The following is a 19,656-nucleotide window of genomic DNA, read 5'->3' on the forward strand; positions in this document are numbered from 1 at the left end:
TTTATGTTCATTCGATTTCTCCAAAACCCTGTAGTCCGCAATGGTAATAATGTACTGTCTCAGAAGAAAATGCAGCTGAAATCACATGTGTGTCGCCTAGAAGTTCGCCTTCGTCGCTTATTGATCGTATACGTCAAGCGATTATGCCCCCAGGGCCTAAGAGCAGGGCTCATCTACACCACCAAGTGTTCAATTAGATCAGTATATATCAACTGAGATGGAAACATGCTACTGAACCAAGGTTCAGGTACATGCACCAAACATCGTGTCCCTGTATCATTGTTTATATACACACTGTACACGCTCATTAAATGTTTTACCATCGCCAAATCAAGAAAAAATACCATGCAAACACAACCTTGGCTATGCACCAGAATGATTCGGAAAACTCCCCCCGAGCCAGTTGAAACGGGCTGCCAGCTCTCCGCCGGTGCTCGGTGCGGTCTGGTTTCCACTTGGAGCTGTGTAGCTTATTTTCGTCTCGATCTACATTCGAGTAAGCATCATGGTATGGCTGCGATGCCTTATATCGAGGTGGATAGTTCGTGCCACGACTGGCTAGGCCACCCAGTGGTGGGAACTTGGACGTGGACGTACCGGCAGAAGGTACTTGAGAGTCATTTGGGGGAGGAGAGGAATGAATCTCAGAGAGAGGTAGAATGGGACTCGTAGAGCTGGACCGAGGGAGGTACAGTGCGCACACGACGGCCCGGACAAGAATCACTGTCATCGTGAACCCAAACAGAAGGCCGTAGTATATAAAGATAGACAGCTGGTCTGGTAGAAGACAAAGGTGATTTTGTAACGTCGCTGCAGGATTTCCTTGTGCTGTGGACTTCCCTGTGGCAGGATCAAGGGGATTCCAAAGACTCGTGAGCACAAACCCTGGGTGGCGCACTCCCATGGCCCAGGAGAAACTCTTCACAGTAATCTCTTTAGGGGAGCCACTGAATTCGCGGTGGGAGATTTCGCAGTAATCGTGGTCGTCTCCCGAGTAAACGTGGACAAGATTCGGTCCGATCTTACTGACTAGATCCTTGGTGATGGTTTGTGTCAGAACGTTCTGATACTGGTATCCCGACCCAAGTCTGATGGCATTCCCCTCATCTTCCTCTAGTGGCTCGTTGGAGGATGGAGGATAACGCTCTCGCAATGGCCCGCAAGGTGTCGCTGGTCGGCGATACAGTGGAACATGTGTGAGAAGAATTGTAGGAAGGCCGACAATCTCCGGCTGGGGTTTTTGATATATTGTGGGTTCCGAAATCTCGACAGCATTATGGGTGAAGAGATGGCCCTCGCTTTGGTTCTTCAGCATGCGAAGTTCTTCACTCTCTGCCCTGGCCCGATGCATGCTCATATTGTTGAGGAAGTCCTCGGCCTCTTTCCAAATACGCTCGTTTGGCTGATGACCATCGCCCGAGCCAGTACCTGAGCTCCCAGTTGCTGGGTCAGGTTGGTCCATTGCACTGAGAGAAACTGTATCCATAGAAACAAATGTATGGTTCCCAATAACATCAACGCGATTGCCATTTCCAAAGAACATCTGGAATCGGTCTCTGACCGGCAGTTGGACCCCAGATCCAAATCCAAGGTCATGGTTACCGGGTAAACTGGCAATCATCCTCCGACCTCGGGCATTTTTCGAGAATGAATCTCCTTCATTCCAATGGTTCGAGAATACCTTGATGAAACGATGATATTCCTCCTTCCAGAACGAGTCCTTATATTTCTTGTATCGTTCCTCCGGACTAGAACTATGCGCGGTTGCCCACTCTCTACCTCCATCAAACAAGTCACCGAGGAACAATACCGAATCGGGGCCGAGGTGTGTCTGGATAGACGAAAAGGATCGTCGAAGGTATTGATCTGTGAAGAGGACCGTCAAGGTTGAGAGAGGCCATGGTCGGTCGGGATAGGTGTGAGGGTCGACCAACTGCGGGTCCGCAATAAAAGCGACGTGATGTGGCGTGGCATCTCGAGGCTAGAGGCGGTCACATTAGTTTACAAACAATTGTGCAGTGAGTTGATCTAACAACTCACCCAGTGTTCCCAGCTTCCCCAAGTACATTTCTCCAGACTATCCTGGAAAACAGTCCGCTCTCCCCACCACAATGTCCAAACCCAGAATAATATTAGAGCATTAGTGATTGTAAAAAGTTTCTTCACAGCTCTCCACAGCATCCCCCCTGCCTCCGCCCTGGCTCTAGAACCCTCTACTCCGCCCGAGGCCAATGACCGGCAACGGGTTCGAAAATCTGCAATTCGTTGCCTTGCCCATGTCGGTGCAAGCTGCCGTGACCGCTCTATCACGCCTGAAGGGTTGGGAAATGGATCGTGAGATGAAGGTCGGTAGGCGTCTGTGCTTGCGCCCTGCCGATATGAATAACTCATGGTCTTGTGCCAATCCGACAATGATAAAAGGCAAGCTACGGTGTCCGCTGCATCGCTCCGCCCTTGCTGAAACAGGACTGTGGACAGACACTCGGCAATTCACAGGGCGTGGTATCACTGGCAGCTCACATATATGGGAGTATAGTAAACGTGAATAGCAATTGTCATTCCTGGAAAATGCACATTTGAAGACAATTGTCTACAGCCAGAAAGGGGCTGCTGACGAAACCAAACATCACCGCAGGATCACGTGTCAGTATCCACAGCCACACCCCCTCCTTCGATCCACTGCAAATCCTCGAGTTTTGGCCAGGGCTCAGAACAGAGCTTTTGACGGTGTACGGAATATCTTATCGACGGCCAACTAAGTGAGTGGCTCGCCTCATATATATTAACGATACATGTGTGCCAGCTTGAGCGATGGGGGGCAACCAAAGTTCAAACGGAGGATCTACGATACTAGTGAGGAGCTAAAATCTATATATATACAATTACGGAGCAAGGAGTAAGTTGAAGTACTAAGAATATACGCAATATATAACAATGCATACGTTAACACGAATTCGATAACGGTCAACTATCCGAATCAATACTGCAGCATGTTGTATCTATTAGTGACCTCTTTAAGCAACCAATATGTCCACGCTGAACAGCAGTATTAAATAAATAATAGGAAAAATATGAGTTGCAATCATGCAGCCAGAAGGTATGGCAGAAGGTATGGATAGGAGCGCCGAAAAATATCATTTTTGGTATTAGGGTGAGCGACAAATATCGACTTGGGAGTTTACGTCGACGTCTTGGGACAGCACTGGCCTCTCTGGGCACACTCTTCGCCGCATTCGAGAAGACATGCCCGAGGATCCCCATCCCGAATACTGTCGGTCCGATTTGGCACATTATTTGGCGCGGACGGGGCGGCACTACTTCCACGAGAATTAGATGCAACAGCCGTAGAATCCTCCACATCACTCTCCGGAGCGAATTCGGGCTGGATGGTGGAGGAGTGGATTCCGTAGGCATGTAAGCACTTTCGCACTTGTCTCGCAAGGAGCATGTATCGCTCGGAGCCCTCACCCTTGATTTCGGTGTCAACCTGGATATGGATCGACGCGACAATTTTTGTGTCACTTAGTTGCCACACGTGGAGGTGATGAGAGCCGATCACACCGGGCAATCTTTCAATATCTTCCTTAATGTGATCAATGCTCATCCCGGGAGGGGCCGCTTGTAAGAGGATCCTCGACGCGGCTTTGCAGAGTGGAATTGCAGAAGCAAGAATGATGACCGTAATGATCAGGGAAATGCCAGGATCTACATAAAACCGCCATGAATAGTCTGTCAGCCAGATCACGAGAGCCGAAGCAATAACGCCGATATTGCCTAGAGCATCGCCCATCACATGGAGGAAAACGCCTCTCATGTTCAGATCGTGATGCCCATGACCACTCTCCTTTGGTTTAGGCTGGGCGTGGTTGTGTGATTTGTGGATGTCGTCATCAGCCGCTTGATCTGTCACTCGGATGGGAGTGTGATCTTCATCGGTGTAGTTACGGGCCCGATCCTTATTTTGCAGAAGCGACGACCGTTCTGACGGCTCAATTCCCCTCCCGGCTTCTTGCTGGTCGGACTCTGATTCGGATGAATCCTCGGTCTCCACAAACTGGTTGCGACTAGCCGCGATGATTTCTTGCCTCAAGGTCGCTGGATGCACTTGGATATCCTCGACGTCAACAAAACCTCGGGGGGTAGCGTTGCTGTATCGACGGGAGCCACGGTGCTGGCTGTCGATAGTTCGGCGTCTTCGAGAATAGGGAGATAGGGATTCAGTAATTGACTGCGAGTCGTTCTTTGGTAACAGGTTAGTCAATTAATCCAGAATGGCATAGGTGGATGGCAGTACATTTACTACAGCTTGCCGCTTATCAACGGTAGCAAAATCGCTGATCTGATGGGGACTATAGCCTTGCTCCGCGGCATTGACCTCTTCGACTTCCTCGAGAGCCTCTCCATGGCTGTGGCCATGGCCATGGGAATGGTCATGAAACAAAACAAGGCCAACAATGTTGGACAGTAGGCCCATGCAACCGACAACGCAAACCAGCTTCGGGTTCTTCACCTCCTGAGGTTCCACCAGTCTTTGTATGGCTTCTAGGAAGATGGACATGCACAGAGCGACAAGGAAAACGCCATTCACCAGTGCACCGAGAGTTTCTGCGCGTTGCCACTATCAATGGAGACGAAAATTTAGTTCCGGTTCTGTCTCGAAGTTGGTTAAGAAGGGATGGGAGATCGTACTCCATAAGTGTACATCTTCGACGTCGTTTCGCGATTGGCGACCTTGACGGCCCATAATCCCACGAGCAAGGATATGACATCATTTAACTATGCCAACAAAACGTTAGAAGTTGTGTAAAATATTGGACTTGAGAGGAAAGGGCATTGCATACCATATGAAACGAGTCGGCAACCAGGGCAAGCGAGTGAACCGCATAGCCTGAATAGATAAATCAGCGGAGGGGACGACCGATAGAAGAACGAGAGGCAAACCAGTAATCAATTCTAGTAGGAAGAATGCTGAATCAATCACCAACAGGATCAAAATCCTGTGTGTTTTCGAAAGACCCATTGTCCCTCAGCGCGCGCTCGATGGCGCTAGGTAGGGGAAAGAAGGAATGACGACAACCCCACCAGTCGGTTAAGGATGAATGGAAAGGAACGACAATACCTGCAGTAGACACAGAGGTATAGTGTGCGACAAAGTGTACAAGCAGGACGCGTATAAGATAGAAAGATATCTGTAAACAGGACGGGGGAATGGCGAGTTTCCCAAGAGGGTGGAATGAAAATATCTCCACCATGCTCTGGAATTCTAGGCGGCGAGATGGGTCCACCGTAATCGGCCCGTGAGGTGGCGTTATTCCGGATGCTGGGCTGTCTGCTCACTCGGATCAACCATCTTCCTCTTCATAACCAGGTAAATTAGTTCCAACTTCGATGGATCGATTCAATGAAATCCGCACCTCGACGCCCCAGAGTTATCGTTGTCTTTGGATTGATTTCATTCTCAATAGCCAAATATGCCCAACCAACCGGATTAGGATACGGGTGCATGATCTGCGTGAGATGCCCAATGGAACTAGCTCTTTAGTGAGTACATAGCCCTTGTTAATAGATGCTGCTTGGGTTTAGGAACTTTTATACCTTCGCTAGAGAAAAGCTGGAGGGAACTGGAGGAAATTGCAGCAGTTTCCCATAGAGAACAAAACCTCTATAACCTGTCAAGGCATCATATCGCTATCGCCAAGAGATAGCCAAGCCCTGAGAGTGGGCCATTGAGAGAATATCTCGGGAATCTCCCGGACTCAACTATGGACCTACAGCTGAATGGGTTTTTAGTGGTCTATGCTCATCTCGAGGAAATTATAGTCCTCTTGGTGCGTCCAAAATTCACGGTCTAGGAGATGAGAATGAGACGGACAGAGTGCATGTTCAACCCTCTTGATGAAATCAGTAGCGCAGGTTCTTTCTGCCTCAGCTTTCACTTTTGAATAATATGCCTTTGGCCCTGGATTAGTGATCCATTTATTCCCATTTTCGACACATACAAATGAAAAACTCTCAATTCGATAAACCCAAATTCTTCAAGAATGGAACACCAATTGTGAGTGTTAGCCGTGTACAATTTTCTGTATATTCTATCCTATGTTAAGTGCCAATAGTATGGTGACTACAATTTCTGCTTATGTGTCCGACCCTCCCCCGTTGCAATGCCGAATATATTCATATTATTTCTAGCAGCATCGATTGGAGGCTTGGTCAGTCTCACACGGTCATATACTATTCCAGCAGCCTTTTGGTGTCTGTATATGGACCACCGGAACTTAGTGAGGCCATCCCATTGTCTGTATCCAATTTTAGAAGAGAGAACCTAGCCAATTGCTGCTATTCACATCTTCTACCTGGCTGAGTACTTGTTTCACGGGATGGGGTACTCGGGACGTTTTGCCATGGTAAGACGGATTTGAAAGATCAATTCGCCCTAATTAAAGTTTGGTGGTACGTGAACTATGGCACGAGCATTCCGTTTAAGATGCCAATTGAACTATAATATTATCGAGGCAGAATATGCGACACTAGAGCAATGATCAAATGACATAGTACATACCACACATTGACAGGTATCGCAATTAGAGATCCCCCTTCTGTCCGTATACTACATACAATCGGGAGTAATTATGCAAACGACAATCTTTTAGTTCTTTTCTAACGCCTATCAAAAGCGCCTGCACCTGCTCCACACTCCATCCAAGGTACCGCGTACATAGCGCCAACGAATACGCATCGAGAGCTTCAAGCATGTTTTCCTGCTGGTACCGACCCAGCTCTTTCAACTTGGGATTCTTAGCCCACGGAGAGAACGGGACCTGGACGAGTCAGCGTACGATCTGCCCCGGGATCACTGACCAGGGAAAAATCACGGACCTTGAATATCTTCTCCCGAACGTTCTTAAACCCCGCCTGGATCATCCACTCTCGGTAATTAGGCGACACGCCCAATGGTTTGCCGAACATTTCGCTTGCTTCGGTTAGTCGGTCCCGCCACTCGAGCAAGCTGGTGGATTTCTGAGAGCTTTCGTCGTCAGAGAAGACCCCAGCCGTGAAATCTACGACCTCGAACCATCCACCGGGTCTAAGGAATTCGTAGGCTTGGCTAAATAGTCGGGGGAAGTCCTTCACTGATCCCTCGATGGCCCTGGCGTGGATGAAGTCAAACGGTTGCGAGAAGTTCCAGTCGAGTTCGAAGTCGTCGATTTCAAAGATACAGTTTGGGGGAACCCTACGTTATTCACTACATGTTCCTGGGCCTTGGGTTGGGTTGATTCATACCATGAAGGTTGAATAGGGCTTAGATCCGTGCCTATGCGATATTAATACGTCTTCAAATTTTTTCTTGGGAGACTGAGAACGCACCTATAACAATTGCTTCGGGAAATGAGCTGTTGCCGTGTTAGCAATCACCATATAATATAGATGGCCTCATCGTACTCGGCCATGTGGATTGCCCATGTCCCTGTTCCTGTTCCAATATCCAATACCCTCTGTATGCCCTGGGGAAGAGGAGCTCGATATAGATCTCCTCCCATAGCAAGACAGCAAATGTGATGGTGCTTTCGACATCAGCTGACTGATTAATACTCCTTATCATTGGAACTAACGTACCAGGTCAAGTCGCTCTTGCTCTCGTTCATCATTGGGCTATTAGAGACCACAATTTAGTGTCTCAACGGTCGATTGCACGTAGTAGACTTACGATGACATATTCCCCTTGGTGGTATGCATGATATCGCCGACCATTCTGGGATTCTTTCCATCAGTTCCGGCACACACAGGAGCATGACTGCCGCACCTCGTATCTAGAGTTCACATCAGACGCTGTCCAATGACATGAGTAAATTACCTACTGATAATTCAGGATACTCGACGTCAAAGACGCAGTCGAACTTGCATCCATTCTATGCACATCCGGCGTCAGTGGAAATCAAAACCCGTCAGCCCTAACGCACTACATACCCGCTCTCGTACTCCTCCCAATCACTGTGCAGATCATCGTCCGCCTAGAGGATGATCAGACAATGGAACACCAAGTTTTCAAACGAAAGTTAATCACAGACCTCTGGAGTGATTATCGAATCCGCCTGTGGCTGGTGCTCGTCCATATTCGTCGACAGTACGGAATGATCAAATGCTGCTGACCATAAGATAAATGTATTCCGAGGAATGCGCCTCATGGTCGCTTATATTCTGATCATCAGCGTCCACGCCACGCGAAGGATTCAGGTGAGAAGGTAGTGCCCGAGGTTACACACATCGATGTTTGCTCCCTTTTCTGTCCCCTCGTTCTGTCCTACATGGCATCACTCTAGAACAAGTCTTGTCGTCGCCATGGTTGGGCGCGGCATTGGGAACGGCAAGTTGGTAGGTGTATGCCTCATAGTTACAGCTACATTCTAACCAGGGAATCTTTAATAATGCAGCACCGCGGCTGATAGGAGCGGGATTGGAATCGACAACGAAGATGTTAGCATGGAGGGCGTTCTACTTTCTGGAGAACCAGGACAAAGCTATCGAAACTGCGAGTGGATTTCATGAAGCCGCTAACCATTCCTGACCCCATCGAAATGATCAGTGTTCTCAAGCACCACAATGAGCAGATATTCCCCGGCTCGCACAGTTTTACCCGAGAGATGGATGGATCTCAACAGACGTAAAAATTTAGAGAAATGCGTGGTATCATTCAGCAATGGATCACGCCAATTTCTCGGCATGAAGTGTGCTTTACATTGTCTGTGTTGTTAGCCGCAACTCGCGTGAATAGTCTTGCCAAAGCGGAGATTTTGCTCTCGATTGCGACGATCTTCAGAGAACTTGATATTGAGTTATTCGAGACGACACGAGAGGAAGTGACGATTGCACATGATTTGTTCCTGCCGTATCCTAAGGAGAATAGTGAGGGGATGTGTGTCTTGGTTTTTTGCGTGTGTATAGTTACTGGTTTTCAAGCTTGGGCCTTTGCAGATAACAGAGACGAGGAATGAGAATAATCTATTTAAAACTAAAGACAGCTATTATTATTAAACCGAGCAATTATTCCGTCTCTATCTATCGTCACCAATACAATACCTGCGCTAGCATTGCGACAAATGGCAGCCGTCCACCAGCACGCAAAATCTCCGAAAAGCTATTGGGATTGATAAATCCTGTCTAGACTCCTGTATCTCTAATTGATCCTCTTCATCCCTCTCTGTCGCCGACCTGGCCATGTTCTCGTCTCTGTATCTCCTCTTCTTGCAACTGCCTTAGTTCAGTGCAGAACCTACTATTCGCTCGAATCTTGTCTCCATACCGAATAAACACAAAAGGAATTATCGCAACCGCCAGGTTCAGTAACCCCAACAAAGAGCAAGCCCAACTGTTACCGAGCGTACGGTACATTCGTTTTGAAGCTAAAGGCAAAAGAGCCCCGCCTATACTCCTGCATGTACTCGACATGCCCTGCGCGGATGCTGCAAAAGTGAGATACGCATCGCTCACATAGTTCAGCAGCGCCGTGAAAGTGAGGAAATACCCAAATCCAAAAATAAATCCCGACATGATCGGAGCCATGAAATTAATGCCCGGCCGTGCGGACCAACCCAGCCAGAACATAGCAATGGAGTATAGAGGACCGCCGATGCAAGCAAGTGGCAGTCGACGATACTCCTCTTGCTTGACCCAGGTATGGCCTCGGGCTGTTGCTTTCCTACAATAAGCATCCCAGCAAAGGAAGATTGGTGCGGTTAAAACCGACCCCAGGGCAATAGGCAAAAAGGCAAGACCGGTAATGCCAGGTGAAAAGCCATAGACTGAGTCCGGACCTTGAAATATAATAGGGTATACCTCGAAGTATAGGTAGTAGATGGCGTATACCAAAGTCGAGTAGAGACAAACGCATGCGACAATGGTTTCCTGGAACAGCATGCGGTACGGCCTCATCATTATAACAGTCAGAATATATCTGAGAGACTTCTTCTGGTTGTCCGTTGCCGCTACGATGTTTTTGTTCCCTGTCTCCTTCCGCAGTCGTGCTGCTTTTCGGGACAAGATGACAGGCAGATACGATTCCGGCGCGAATAGAAGTAAAGGAAGCGTAGCCAAGGCGATGAAGGTTCCGACCCCAAATACCCATCGCCAGGATGTGGACTGACCGATGAAGCCCGATATAACAGGAGCTAGAACAGGACCGGTTGACGTGGCGCACGTGAACCAGGCCATGGCGAATCCTCTAGGCTCAGGATCGCTGTAGATGTCGGCGAATAGGCCACCAACAATGGCTATTGGTGCCGATGCCACTGTCCCACAGATAAGTCGGAAAAAGAGAAAGGAGGCCCAGGTAGGAGCTACCGCGCAAGCCATGGAGAAGAGAATGTAGATGATGAACGCTTCAAGCATGACTGTTTTCCGTCCGAGATGCTCGCTCAGCGGGCCGAAGAGTATGGGACCGATAACGTACCCCATCAGATAGCAGGATATAGGGAGCACGAGTTGTAGTTCATCGGTGACAGCGAAATGCTGCGAGATCTGGTCGATGACGCCGCTGGGTAAGGAGGATCCGATTGTGCTGTTGATGACGCTGAGCCCTCCCGCAAACGATATCAACATCTTCTTTTTCCTAGGCCAGTTGTTGGGATGTTCTGGGTCCGAATGGTACAAGGAGATGATGATGTAATCACCAAGTCTCTTTGCTTGAAGCCTTGAGAGTGGACCACGGTCGAGTTTCTCGACAGCGTTGTTCGTGGCATTGCCTGCCTCGGTGAAATGTCGGGCAGCATTTTCGGCGTTAGCAGTTTGATCCAGAGTCGTTTTATCGTGATATTCAGCAGACAGTTGTGTCACTATGGGGTGTGCAACCGGTAGTTCGTCGGTTTTTCCATCCTGACCCATGTGTCTTGTAATACGTTAGACAAAAGGAAGATATATGCTCTTCTCTAGTGCGGGCTTCTCAACCGCAGGGCCAGCACGACGTAGGTATTGTATTGACAATTCAGGGATTGTACTGGGATTCATTAAACCAACTTAGCCAGCAGAACGAACAATTTAATTGAACAGAACAGAATCTACTTGCAGCATCTATGAATTATACAATCGGAGAAGTCAAACGGATTATACAGATCGACCGGATGATCCATGGAGCATCATGGATAGCCCCAGTGCTTCCCGTTTTGGGTATAAATTTGCCATTTTTCCTTGCAGCCCTTGCGCCCATCCGTGCACTTCTTCCCCACATGATATTACTCAGTGGGTCCCCTAGTAATTCTATGGTCTCTATCAGATGCAAGTGGCTAATAATACAACAGCCCCGCAGGAAAATTTTTGTCCTGGTTCCCCACTGTAAGTGCGAGTTACAGCTTAGGTATACTCAGTTGATACGTGTATTCTGTGCACCCAGCACCAAGGCCCTACTGTGCGCGGATATAGGTTGGTATGTCTTGCCTTCAAAATAAGGAATAAAACATAAAAAAAATTGGGAGCAAGTTAATATAATTTGAAGAGGACTACTGGCTGTGCTCTTCAAAGTGCATTGACTGACGATCAAATAATAAAGCAGAAGCTACAACTACGATGCGACTATGCCAGTAAATTTGACAGATGACGTGCTTGCTGATCTACTAGTTGTCTCTGAATTGACCAGCCTCCCGGTAGTAAGCAATTGTAGGGACAATGACAAAATTTAGTTGCATCTGACCAGTCTGTTCTGTACCGAAGTTGAGTTGGATTTGTCCAGCCAGTCCGGATTATCCACCAACAAACAGGAAAAGATAGGAGAATGTCTGGCGCAAAGTCTTGCCTACAGCAGCTCCCGGCTGGTGGGCGTGCAGGACAGTTAGGTATCCTGACGAGAAACAAGCAACGTACTACACTTTGGGCATCCAGATACTGCCCAAGGATTTTCCAACTGCTATCCGCAGTTGATTTGTACAGTACCCAACTGACATTCCAGCTGGTACACGCTAATACCTTAGTGTTGGGCCCTGGCTTTGCATATATAATTACTCCGAGAAGGAAAGAGGCACGATTAAGTCTCGGATATTCCGGCTATCTCGGGTGTCTCGGGTATCAGATTATAGGCCTATCGTATCTTTTCTCTCGATTTTGATTTCCTTTGTCGTTAAGTCCTAAAGCCCAAATCTCTGCTGCGGCAAATTATATAAAGTATAGGATGTTGGAAGAGCGGGAAACTCATATGGCGCCTGAACCAATCACAGGCGAAAGTCCGCATTATCGGTTTAATTACATATGGTTTATATTTTAGAGGGCCGAAGAGTTGGAGGTATTCAACTGCCCGGTTCTCTTAATATGGAGTTAGCTATTAGTACACTGTGACGTACAAATGGCACCTGACGAATGTTATGTGGGGGCCCGGGTTACATTGGACACAGTTCCAGCCTAGCACCAGAGACTAGGATATTAGCGGCCGATTTGAATTTCGCATGAAGAGTTTGCCGTTCGGTTCTTTCTGCCACCTCGACTACTCAGCTCCGCCGATCAGTGTCTCCAAAATCATGAAAATCAAGACACGGAGGGCCCGTTGGAGCACCGTGGGCGTCCCTGTCACTCTTGATACCGTCGGTCAGCACAGGAGCGGCCGGAGATGCTCGGCGGTTCAGATCGGGTGCACATGTATGTATATGAGATGTGCAGAAACAACAACACTATTGTAACTGATTCTGACATGGGGAGGGGAGAAATATGCAGAATAGTCACGGTTGCAGGAGATCGACATTCAACCAGTCACTGTGTAGCCGAGGTTACACCCGTATACGAAGCTCGAAAGGTAGGTTTCAGTAGGGACACCCCTGATGATGAACAGGGGACGTTTCGGAATCTATAGCTGCAGATCTGGTGCCTTATGGACATCTTCAACTGGCATCTGTCAGACGAGTAGCTGTTGGTCTCCCAAATTTAGCAACGCTAAACAAGCTGAAGACAACGAGAATGGCATGAGGGCGAGGTCGTTCGAAGAGCGAAGGAGCGCAGAGACATGCTACCTAAATATACGACCAACTGAACCCTCAAAAGTCAGCGGAAAACTGGGGCTACCGTTTCATACATTCCTGTTCTGAGTCGATCGGCATGAGTAGCCAATCTATGACTCCGTTGAGCGCGAGTCAGCTTGGCTTTACTATTCCACAGTAAATGATAGACGAGAGAGATCAACCGGCAGGGAATCATCAACCCACTAGGGCGACCACGCATATTCACTCGGCTCACGGAACAGGGCACGGAGTACAACTTTACCGAGGAGATGACCAATGACATCACAATAAAGCAACAATTATGAGATTCTGCAAGCCGACTGGTCGATGATCAGCATGGGCCGTAAATCGAAGGATGGAGAGCGTTCCGGTGGCTCATAGGCTAATTTATGACTTGCATGGCCTATAGAGAACACATACAAAAGCACATGCTCGCTTAGAGGGCTAGCCTTACGTCTCTAAACCTTGTAAAATACTGCACATATAGTTGAGCATTGAAGGATTACCCCTGCATTTGAAGGCTCGAACTAAAATGGGTTCAAAGCACCCATAAGCAAGAGCAAGTTGTCAATTGAATCGGGATTGATTTTGGAGTATTCGCCCTGGCAGCCAAGAAATAAACAAAATGAGAGTAATGTAGCTATGGTTGGAAGGTGTACCCCGATCATTTCGACTCGGGAATCTTACCCATTCAATATACATCCTCGTAGTGGACAACTCAGAGATGTTCTACTTTTTATCCTAAGCAGGTAAAGCACCGATTGATAAATACTGTATTAGAATTGCGAAATAGCTCCACCTATATATAGTTGAATAAAAATAGTAACATACAATCAATCAGACAACATTCCACTGCAATAAAATTCTCATACAATGTTGGAAAAAACTTCCTACTGGCCAAAAGAGGATTACTATCAGGGTTGGATTCAAGTACCATGATGAAACGTGGTAGATTTGACAGAATCATACAGCACGTTTGACTAAATCAGATAGCTAATATTATAACAATATAAAATCAGCTTCCGGCCCTGGGGTATAACGTCAGATCTTGCTAGCCTAGGCCTAATACAGCAATACCTGGGTTCCGTTCATCGCTGCAGGCGTATAGATCTTAATAGGAATGATCACCAAGCCGAATATTGAATGATGATCATGGGTGTAAATCCCTCCAATGTTTTAAACAAATTATTCACTCCTAGATTGACATGGGGACTTTTCCACCTGCGCTGTAAGCCTGTTACATATTGAAGCTGACGCGTATACGCAGAAGCGATCACGTATATGGTGGAGTGCGAGGTATATAAGAATGGCGTACTTGGTACGGGCGTATCAATCCCTCCTTTGAATTCGCTCAAACAGTCCTCTCCCGATCTTCAATAATAAAACAATCTTTGTTTCTCCCTCAGTATAAGGCTGCATATAGTCTCCACAAACAACGATGGGTTCCTTAGGCCAAGTCGTGCTCGATCAATGCATTATTCATGGATTTGGCTACCTTGGTTCAAGAATCACCGGAGTGATCGAAGGTACTCGTCGGGTCCAGAAGACGTGGAAATCGGTCGACGAGGTGCCATTCCGCATTGTTGCCATCGTTGAGCGAGACCCTGGACGGCTGCAGATGGCGCAGACGAGCCATCCAGATATACCTTGCTTTGCAGACATTGAGGAAGCATTGGAGGTCTTTGCCGGCCCTACCACCTTCATCAAAGACTTCACCTCACCCATTGGCCGGGCAAGACTGCTGGCCGCAGCCCGACGTGTAGGCGTCCCAGTATTATTGGAAAAGCCTCTTTCCTCTCCGGGCGTCGAGGTGTCGCTCGCTGGTCGGGAGAGCGAAGCTTCGGTGAGCATGTCAGAGGCATTCAACCCTGTGGTCCGGGCATTGGCGAACAAACTGGCAGCCGACGCATCGGAAATCCGCTCGTTCTCCTTCGTTCGCGTCAATTCAGTCTCCCTCGAGCGTTTGAGGAACCCGAATGCCCGACGTGATATCATTGGAGGGGCATTCGTCGACAAGCTGTCTCACGATCTGCATCTGTTGATCTCTGGTGCGATACTCGGACCCACTGATGTAGAGTTCGGCACGCCACAGATCCAGGAGATTGCGTACGATCTCCTCGCTAAAAACGACGGCACGCGGGGACTGTCCTTCTCCTCGCTCGATGGGGTGCCACTTCCACCGAAGGAGGCTGCAGCACCAAACTCCGATGCCTCCGAGATGATGGTCGACTTCACGATGCCAATGCAGTTGGATGGACGATCAGTCCCGACGCGTTGGATCGCGAGTTGGTGTGGGGTGCCCGATAATTTAGCTTCGCGGCTCGGCATTCCAGACGCGTATGTGGAGGCAGCACGGGTAATTTCTGCCGGCGATCCCAATGCAGTTGGTCGTGCGGCATACCCCCGTTCGAACCTGAAACTCCTTGTCTGCGAATACGTCAACTCGGCGGGCGAGGAAGCTCAGTTGATTTGCAATCTCCAGGCGCGCGGCGCCGTCACTGCCTGGCTGATTGAACTCCGCAATGGCGCAGAGTACCGGCTTCCAGTTAAGTATTGCGTATCGATTGTCGAGTCGATGAACTCCTTTTCGCAATATTTCCGCACGGGCGGATATCTTGACTTGGAGGGGATTGAAAAGGCAGATCGTGCAGCTCTGGAGATCCGGTCTAGGTTCCCCCACCCGCTGAAGGATGAATTGCGCATCGAACGATCCCTGGCGATTTTGGATCGTAATCACGGGGGGAGATTTGAATATGGAGAGAGCCAGTGCAGTTGCATCAAGGGTCCATACGAATTTTGATCTATGATCTCTTGGATAATGTCAATCTAGATTTCAGTGTTGTGGCATGTTGTATTGTTCTAAATAATACGTGTGAAGTGATCATATACCTATAAGGGTTCCGATTGTTTTTACTACTAACGAGAGAGTGGACGAGCCCCCAGCCGGTTTGCAGCCTGATCCTTGCCTGGTAGGAGTAATAGTAGTACTAATATTCCTTGGGCTTGTACGGAGCAACTAAAAGGTACATGTAGCCGACTTTTCTCTCTAACCATTCACCTTTCTTTTACGTTGCCTAACCGTTTTGTACCGTGCATATTCTGCCAAGTTTGCTTTGCCTAATTCCGGTATGTCCCCATTCCAAGTATTCCAAACTGTTAGATATTCGGTTCGTCCCGAATAGGAAATAGAGTACGATTGGTACAAAGGTCTTATTTGAATGATTTGAGCTGGTTGGGCTCTTCTTGATTATATTGATGATTATAATGATTATTATGATGGTTTTTCTCCTTGATCATGTTCTTTCGCTTGTTGATGGCCTTTTTGACCCCTCCTTAATCACATGATCCTTGTCACGTACAGCCATATTATTTGACACAAACAAGGAATAGATATCGTTATCTGGTCTTGGACATCTTTACATACGCTAGACCCCTGGAGCCTGGAGCCCCAACTCTCCGAGGAGAACGAGAATCGTGTTAGCCTATCCTTGTTTTTTATGCGTAATGTCTCCGCCCTAAAAGAGGGGATGTACCATGGATGTACCGCCACTAAACCCTTCCGGAGCAATGGAAGGAGTGGATTTCTTAGTGGTTTTCATTTACTCAAAATCCTGTTTTCAACGCTGTATTCTTCCTATAATTGGCTCTAATTCCTATTTTAGTGGGCCAATGGAGTGGAGGCTAGTAGGAACTACATACATATTTTTATCATGGAGAGCCACCAAAATGTACAACCGAAGCACAACACCCTATGAGAAAGTTAGACCATTGTGGGTTTTTAACTGGGATCGGCGGGTGTCTCACTGTGCTTTAGTGGAGCGTTGGGGCGTACTCGGGAAGGAGCTTCCCCGGGTGGAGGGGGGGAACCTCCTGAGGCCCCGGGGAGTGCCTAGAGAGCCCCTAAGGCCATAGGGAACAAAAGGATCGCTTATGGGGCGAAATATTGATATGGCCCTAACTTATTTTGCAAAGCAGACTATCATAATAAAAAATGTACTAACAAGTCTACTCCCACCTTTCAGGGCCTTACATAAATCAATAGGCGGATTACACCAAGATCCAATCTCAATGACCTCCCTGCTACTGTCGGACGGAGAATGCTATGACCTCGCCTCCGCCTTCCAGACCTACCCCATTGCACCGTGTCTGTTCGAGGCTAGTCCGTCCCGCATTCCAGATCCAGTATATGGCGGCCTGTTGATGGCACGAGCCATCATGGTTGCCGCCACTGATGTAGGCAAAAGACAATGCCACTCGCTGCAGGCAACATTCGTTCGACGCGCGCAGCCCCAGGTCACCACCAACTTTGCTGTTGGCGAGACCATGACCGGGAGAAATTTCTCCATGCGTCGCGTCACTGCATCCCAAGATGACCGGGAGATCTTCTCGGCCAGCCTGTCGTTCCGCGAGCCCCATCCTGGCGTCGCGCATCAGCCACCGACACCGACGATGACATTTCCCTCGGAGTATCCTACCAAGAGTAAGCAGCGCAGGCCGCCACCGCCGGGGATTGAGGCACGTTGGGTCCCAGACCTCGATCCAAACGGCAGCGAGATACTTTGGATGCGGAGTACTTGCGCGCTGGGGAATTCTTCAGCATTGCAGACTGCGGCGCTCGTTTACGCTTCCGACTATCCGATTATTGAGGCAGGGCTTTCCAGGCATGGGTTGTCCTGGCAGTCGCCGGACCTGTTCACAACTAGTCTGAGTCACAGCGCATGGATTATGAGGGTGAGCGATTTCAGTGACTGGCACTTCTTTAGCATCGATTCTCCTGCTGCATCTGGGGGAACTGTGTTAGGGCGCGCATCGTGCTTTGACCGGGATGGAAACCTTGTTGCTACGTTCGTCCAGGAAGCTGTTATTTGGACGGATTGAAAATTCCTCCGTGATGATTGAGTTCCCACTGGCGCCTCCTGGGGCCAGCTCATTGAGACACAGAATTTGGATATAGAGTTAGATTTGTGGGACTTACCGGGAGTGAAAAGTGTCAAGGACAATGAGAAATCTCTCTTTATCTGCACCATACGGACATACTACGCTATAGCCACGCCACTATTTAGGTCTATATTATAAGTCCCAAGTAATGCAAACAATGTTCCAAACTTATATTTTAGCCCATGCTTATGTCCCTCTCAACGACTTCAAACATCAGAAGTGCATGTTTGGATTGCATAATGATCAAGGTTATGCATATACTGTTGAAGCTATAATGATCTGCTGGAGACGGGGATCAGCCCCAGGTCTCTTAGGATAACCTCATACTCCTTGTTGATGCTTGTAAGCGCTATGGAACTTACATTTCGTTCGGATATATCTCTTACTTCGTCGCCTTAATGTCGACGAAGTCATGGCCATGCAGGAAAGCTTTTCGCTGAGCCAACCGTCTGTTTGTCCAATTCTAAATATGCCTGCAGGATCTACACCATCCGTTAGAGGCTGTCTTCTTTTCATAGCATAATGAGCTGAACGGGTCCCAGTAAATCCGAATCCGATTGCAGGGATCCGATCATCTGACTTAGTTCGAAAAATCTGTTTCTCAAACTACTGTCTCTAGCAAGTAATTGACATTTATATAACAAATGGATAGAGAACTTACTATGGCCAGGCATTCGATCAACAAAACCCTCGAGAAACACATCCAAGAGAATGTTTTCCTCTTCATCCCAAATCTTATCGGTAAATTGTGTCTTTACCTTGATTGACGTTTCCCTGACATGTCTAGGATACACCCGTGTTCTCTTCGCCATTACATCCCTCTATTATATGCCCGTACATCCTCGGACATGTTCATTTCTGTATAGCATATCCTGTCTTCTTGATGCCCTAGATGGAGCTGCGGCTCGTCGTCTTGGACAATCTACAAGATTTGGTGCAGTTTTAGATATGATTACTGATCGGTGTACAACAACCTGTCTACTGGTTTTCCTCGCCAGCGCATTCCCCAGATGGAGTATTGTATTCCAAGGGTTGATTAGCTTGGACTATTCAAGCCACTATGCCCATATGTATGCGACTTTGGTAGTGGGAGGCGGACGGAGTCATAAACAAATGGATGAGACGTGGCCTTGGATTATGCGAGTTTATTACTCGAATACAGTATGCTACCTTTTTTTTTAAGAAGAAGAAAAAACAAATACAGGCACAGCTAATAGCTCTTAGTATGTTCTTTGCACTCTCTGCGCAATGAATGAACTTTTCTTTATCGCGTTGTATCTTCTCTCGTTCTCATCGCCAACCTTAACGCCGTCTGTCTTGGAAAACCGGAATGCCAGTGGCGCGCAGTCAACCTCTGCGCAAATATGGAGTTCGCCCTGGAGTGCTGGAGCAATGGAGTTAGCACGGTAGGTTCAGATACGGTACCGGTGAAATATTATGCTGAGAGATACGTCAGTGCCAATAAGATAGACAGTGCTGTTCCACGGAAGTTACTTGCGGTCTCCTCGGTGTTCATGATTCTCAAGCAGTACGTGAATGTTATCCAGTTAATCGAGGCTAGTAAGTGGATTGTACAAGGTGATATGGAAATCAGGAGAAATCAACCTTCTCAGAAAAAGGGCTAAGAGCCTAATCCATGCTATGCTATCATGTTGCTTTTAATGGATACCACTGAGAAATGATTAATTGCGTCTACTAAATATGTATAGTATACTGCATACGGGTTTCAGAGCTTTAACCACTCTATCTA

General features: G+C 47.9%; 6 protein-coding genes across 6 annotated transcripts; 3 read left to right on the forward strand and 3 right to left on the reverse strand.

Annotated features, from left to right (window-relative positions):
• Positions 1-316: 316 nt before the first annotated feature.
• Positions 317-2,391, reverse strand: ATNIH1004_004292 (putative manganese ion homeostasis (Fr); the record flags this gene model as incomplete). Its single annotated transcript, XM_033568962.1, has 2 exons — positions 317-1,981; positions 2,041-2,391. The coding sequence occupies 2 exons, from the start codon at positions 2,389-2,391 to the stop codon at positions 317-319; spliced, it is 2,016 nt and encodes a 671-aa protein (XP_033427768.1).
• Positions 2,392-3,178: 787 nt separating this feature from the next.
• On the reverse strand, positions 3,179-4,844 carry ATNIH1004_004293 (cation diffusion facilitator family transporter; the record flags this gene model as incomplete). The annotated part of the gene is made up of 4 exons (XM_033568963.1): positions 3,179-4,240; positions 4,295-4,618; positions 4,690-4,776; positions 4,842-4,844. The coding sequence occupies 4 exons, from the start codon at positions 4,842-4,844 to the stop codon at positions 3,179-3,181; spliced, it is 1,476 nt and encodes a 491-aa protein (XP_033427769.1).
• Positions 4,845-6,581: 1,737 nt separating this feature from the next.
• On the reverse strand, positions 6,582-10,875 carry ATNIH1004_004294 (uncharacterized protein; the record flags this gene model as incomplete). Its single annotated transcript, XM_033568964.1, has 12 exons — positions 6,582-6,818; positions 6,877-7,231; positions 7,282-7,312; positions 7,366-7,391; positions 7,441-7,562; positions 7,615-7,650; positions 7,706-7,750; positions 7,802-7,808; positions 7,857-7,907; positions 7,966-8,009; positions 8,067-8,140; positions 9,381-10,875. 12 exons carry the CDS (start codon positions 10,873-10,875, stop codon positions 6,582-6,584), a joined length of 2,523 nt encoding a protein of 840 aa, XP_033427770.1.
• A 3,531-nt stretch (positions 10,876-14,406) lies between these two features.
• ATNIH1004_004295 (uncharacterized protein) lies at positions 14,407-15,768 on the forward strand (the record flags this gene model as incomplete). Its single annotated transcript, XM_033568965.1, has 1 exon — positions 14,407-15,768. The coding sequence occupies one exon, from the start codon at positions 14,407-14,409 to the stop codon at positions 15,766-15,768; it is 1,362 nt and encodes a 453-aa protein (XP_033427771.1).
• A 1,268-nt stretch (positions 15,769-17,036) lies between these two features.
• Positions 17,037-17,846, forward strand: ATNIH1004_004296 (acyl-CoA thioesterase; the record flags this gene model as incomplete). Its single annotated transcript, XM_033568966.1, has 1 exon — positions 17,037-17,846. The coding sequence occupies one exon, from the start codon at positions 17,037-17,039 to the stop codon at positions 17,844-17,846; it is 810 nt and encodes a 269-aa protein (XP_033427772.1).
• A 1,308-nt stretch (positions 17,847-19,154) lies between these two features.
• Positions 19,155-19,531, forward strand: PIS1_2 (CDP-diacylglycerol-inositol 3-phosphatidyltransferase; the record flags this gene model as incomplete). Its single annotated transcript, XM_033568967.1, has 2 exons — positions 19,155-19,312; positions 19,363-19,531. 2 exons carry the CDS (start codon positions 19,155-19,157, stop codon positions 19,529-19,531), a joined length of 327 nt encoding a protein of 108 aa, XP_033427773.1.
• Between the last annotated feature and the right edge of the window lie 125 nt (positions 19,532-19,656).

Source organism: Aspergillus tanneri (genome assembly GCF_003426965.1).
Source record: "Aspergillus tanneri strain NIH1004 chromosome Unknown AapTan_3_pilon_pilon_pilon, whole genome shotgun sequence".
Taxonomy (NCBI): domain Eukaryota; kingdom Fungi; phylum Ascomycota; class Eurotiomycetes; order Eurotiales; family Aspergillaceae; genus Aspergillus; species Aspergillus tanneri.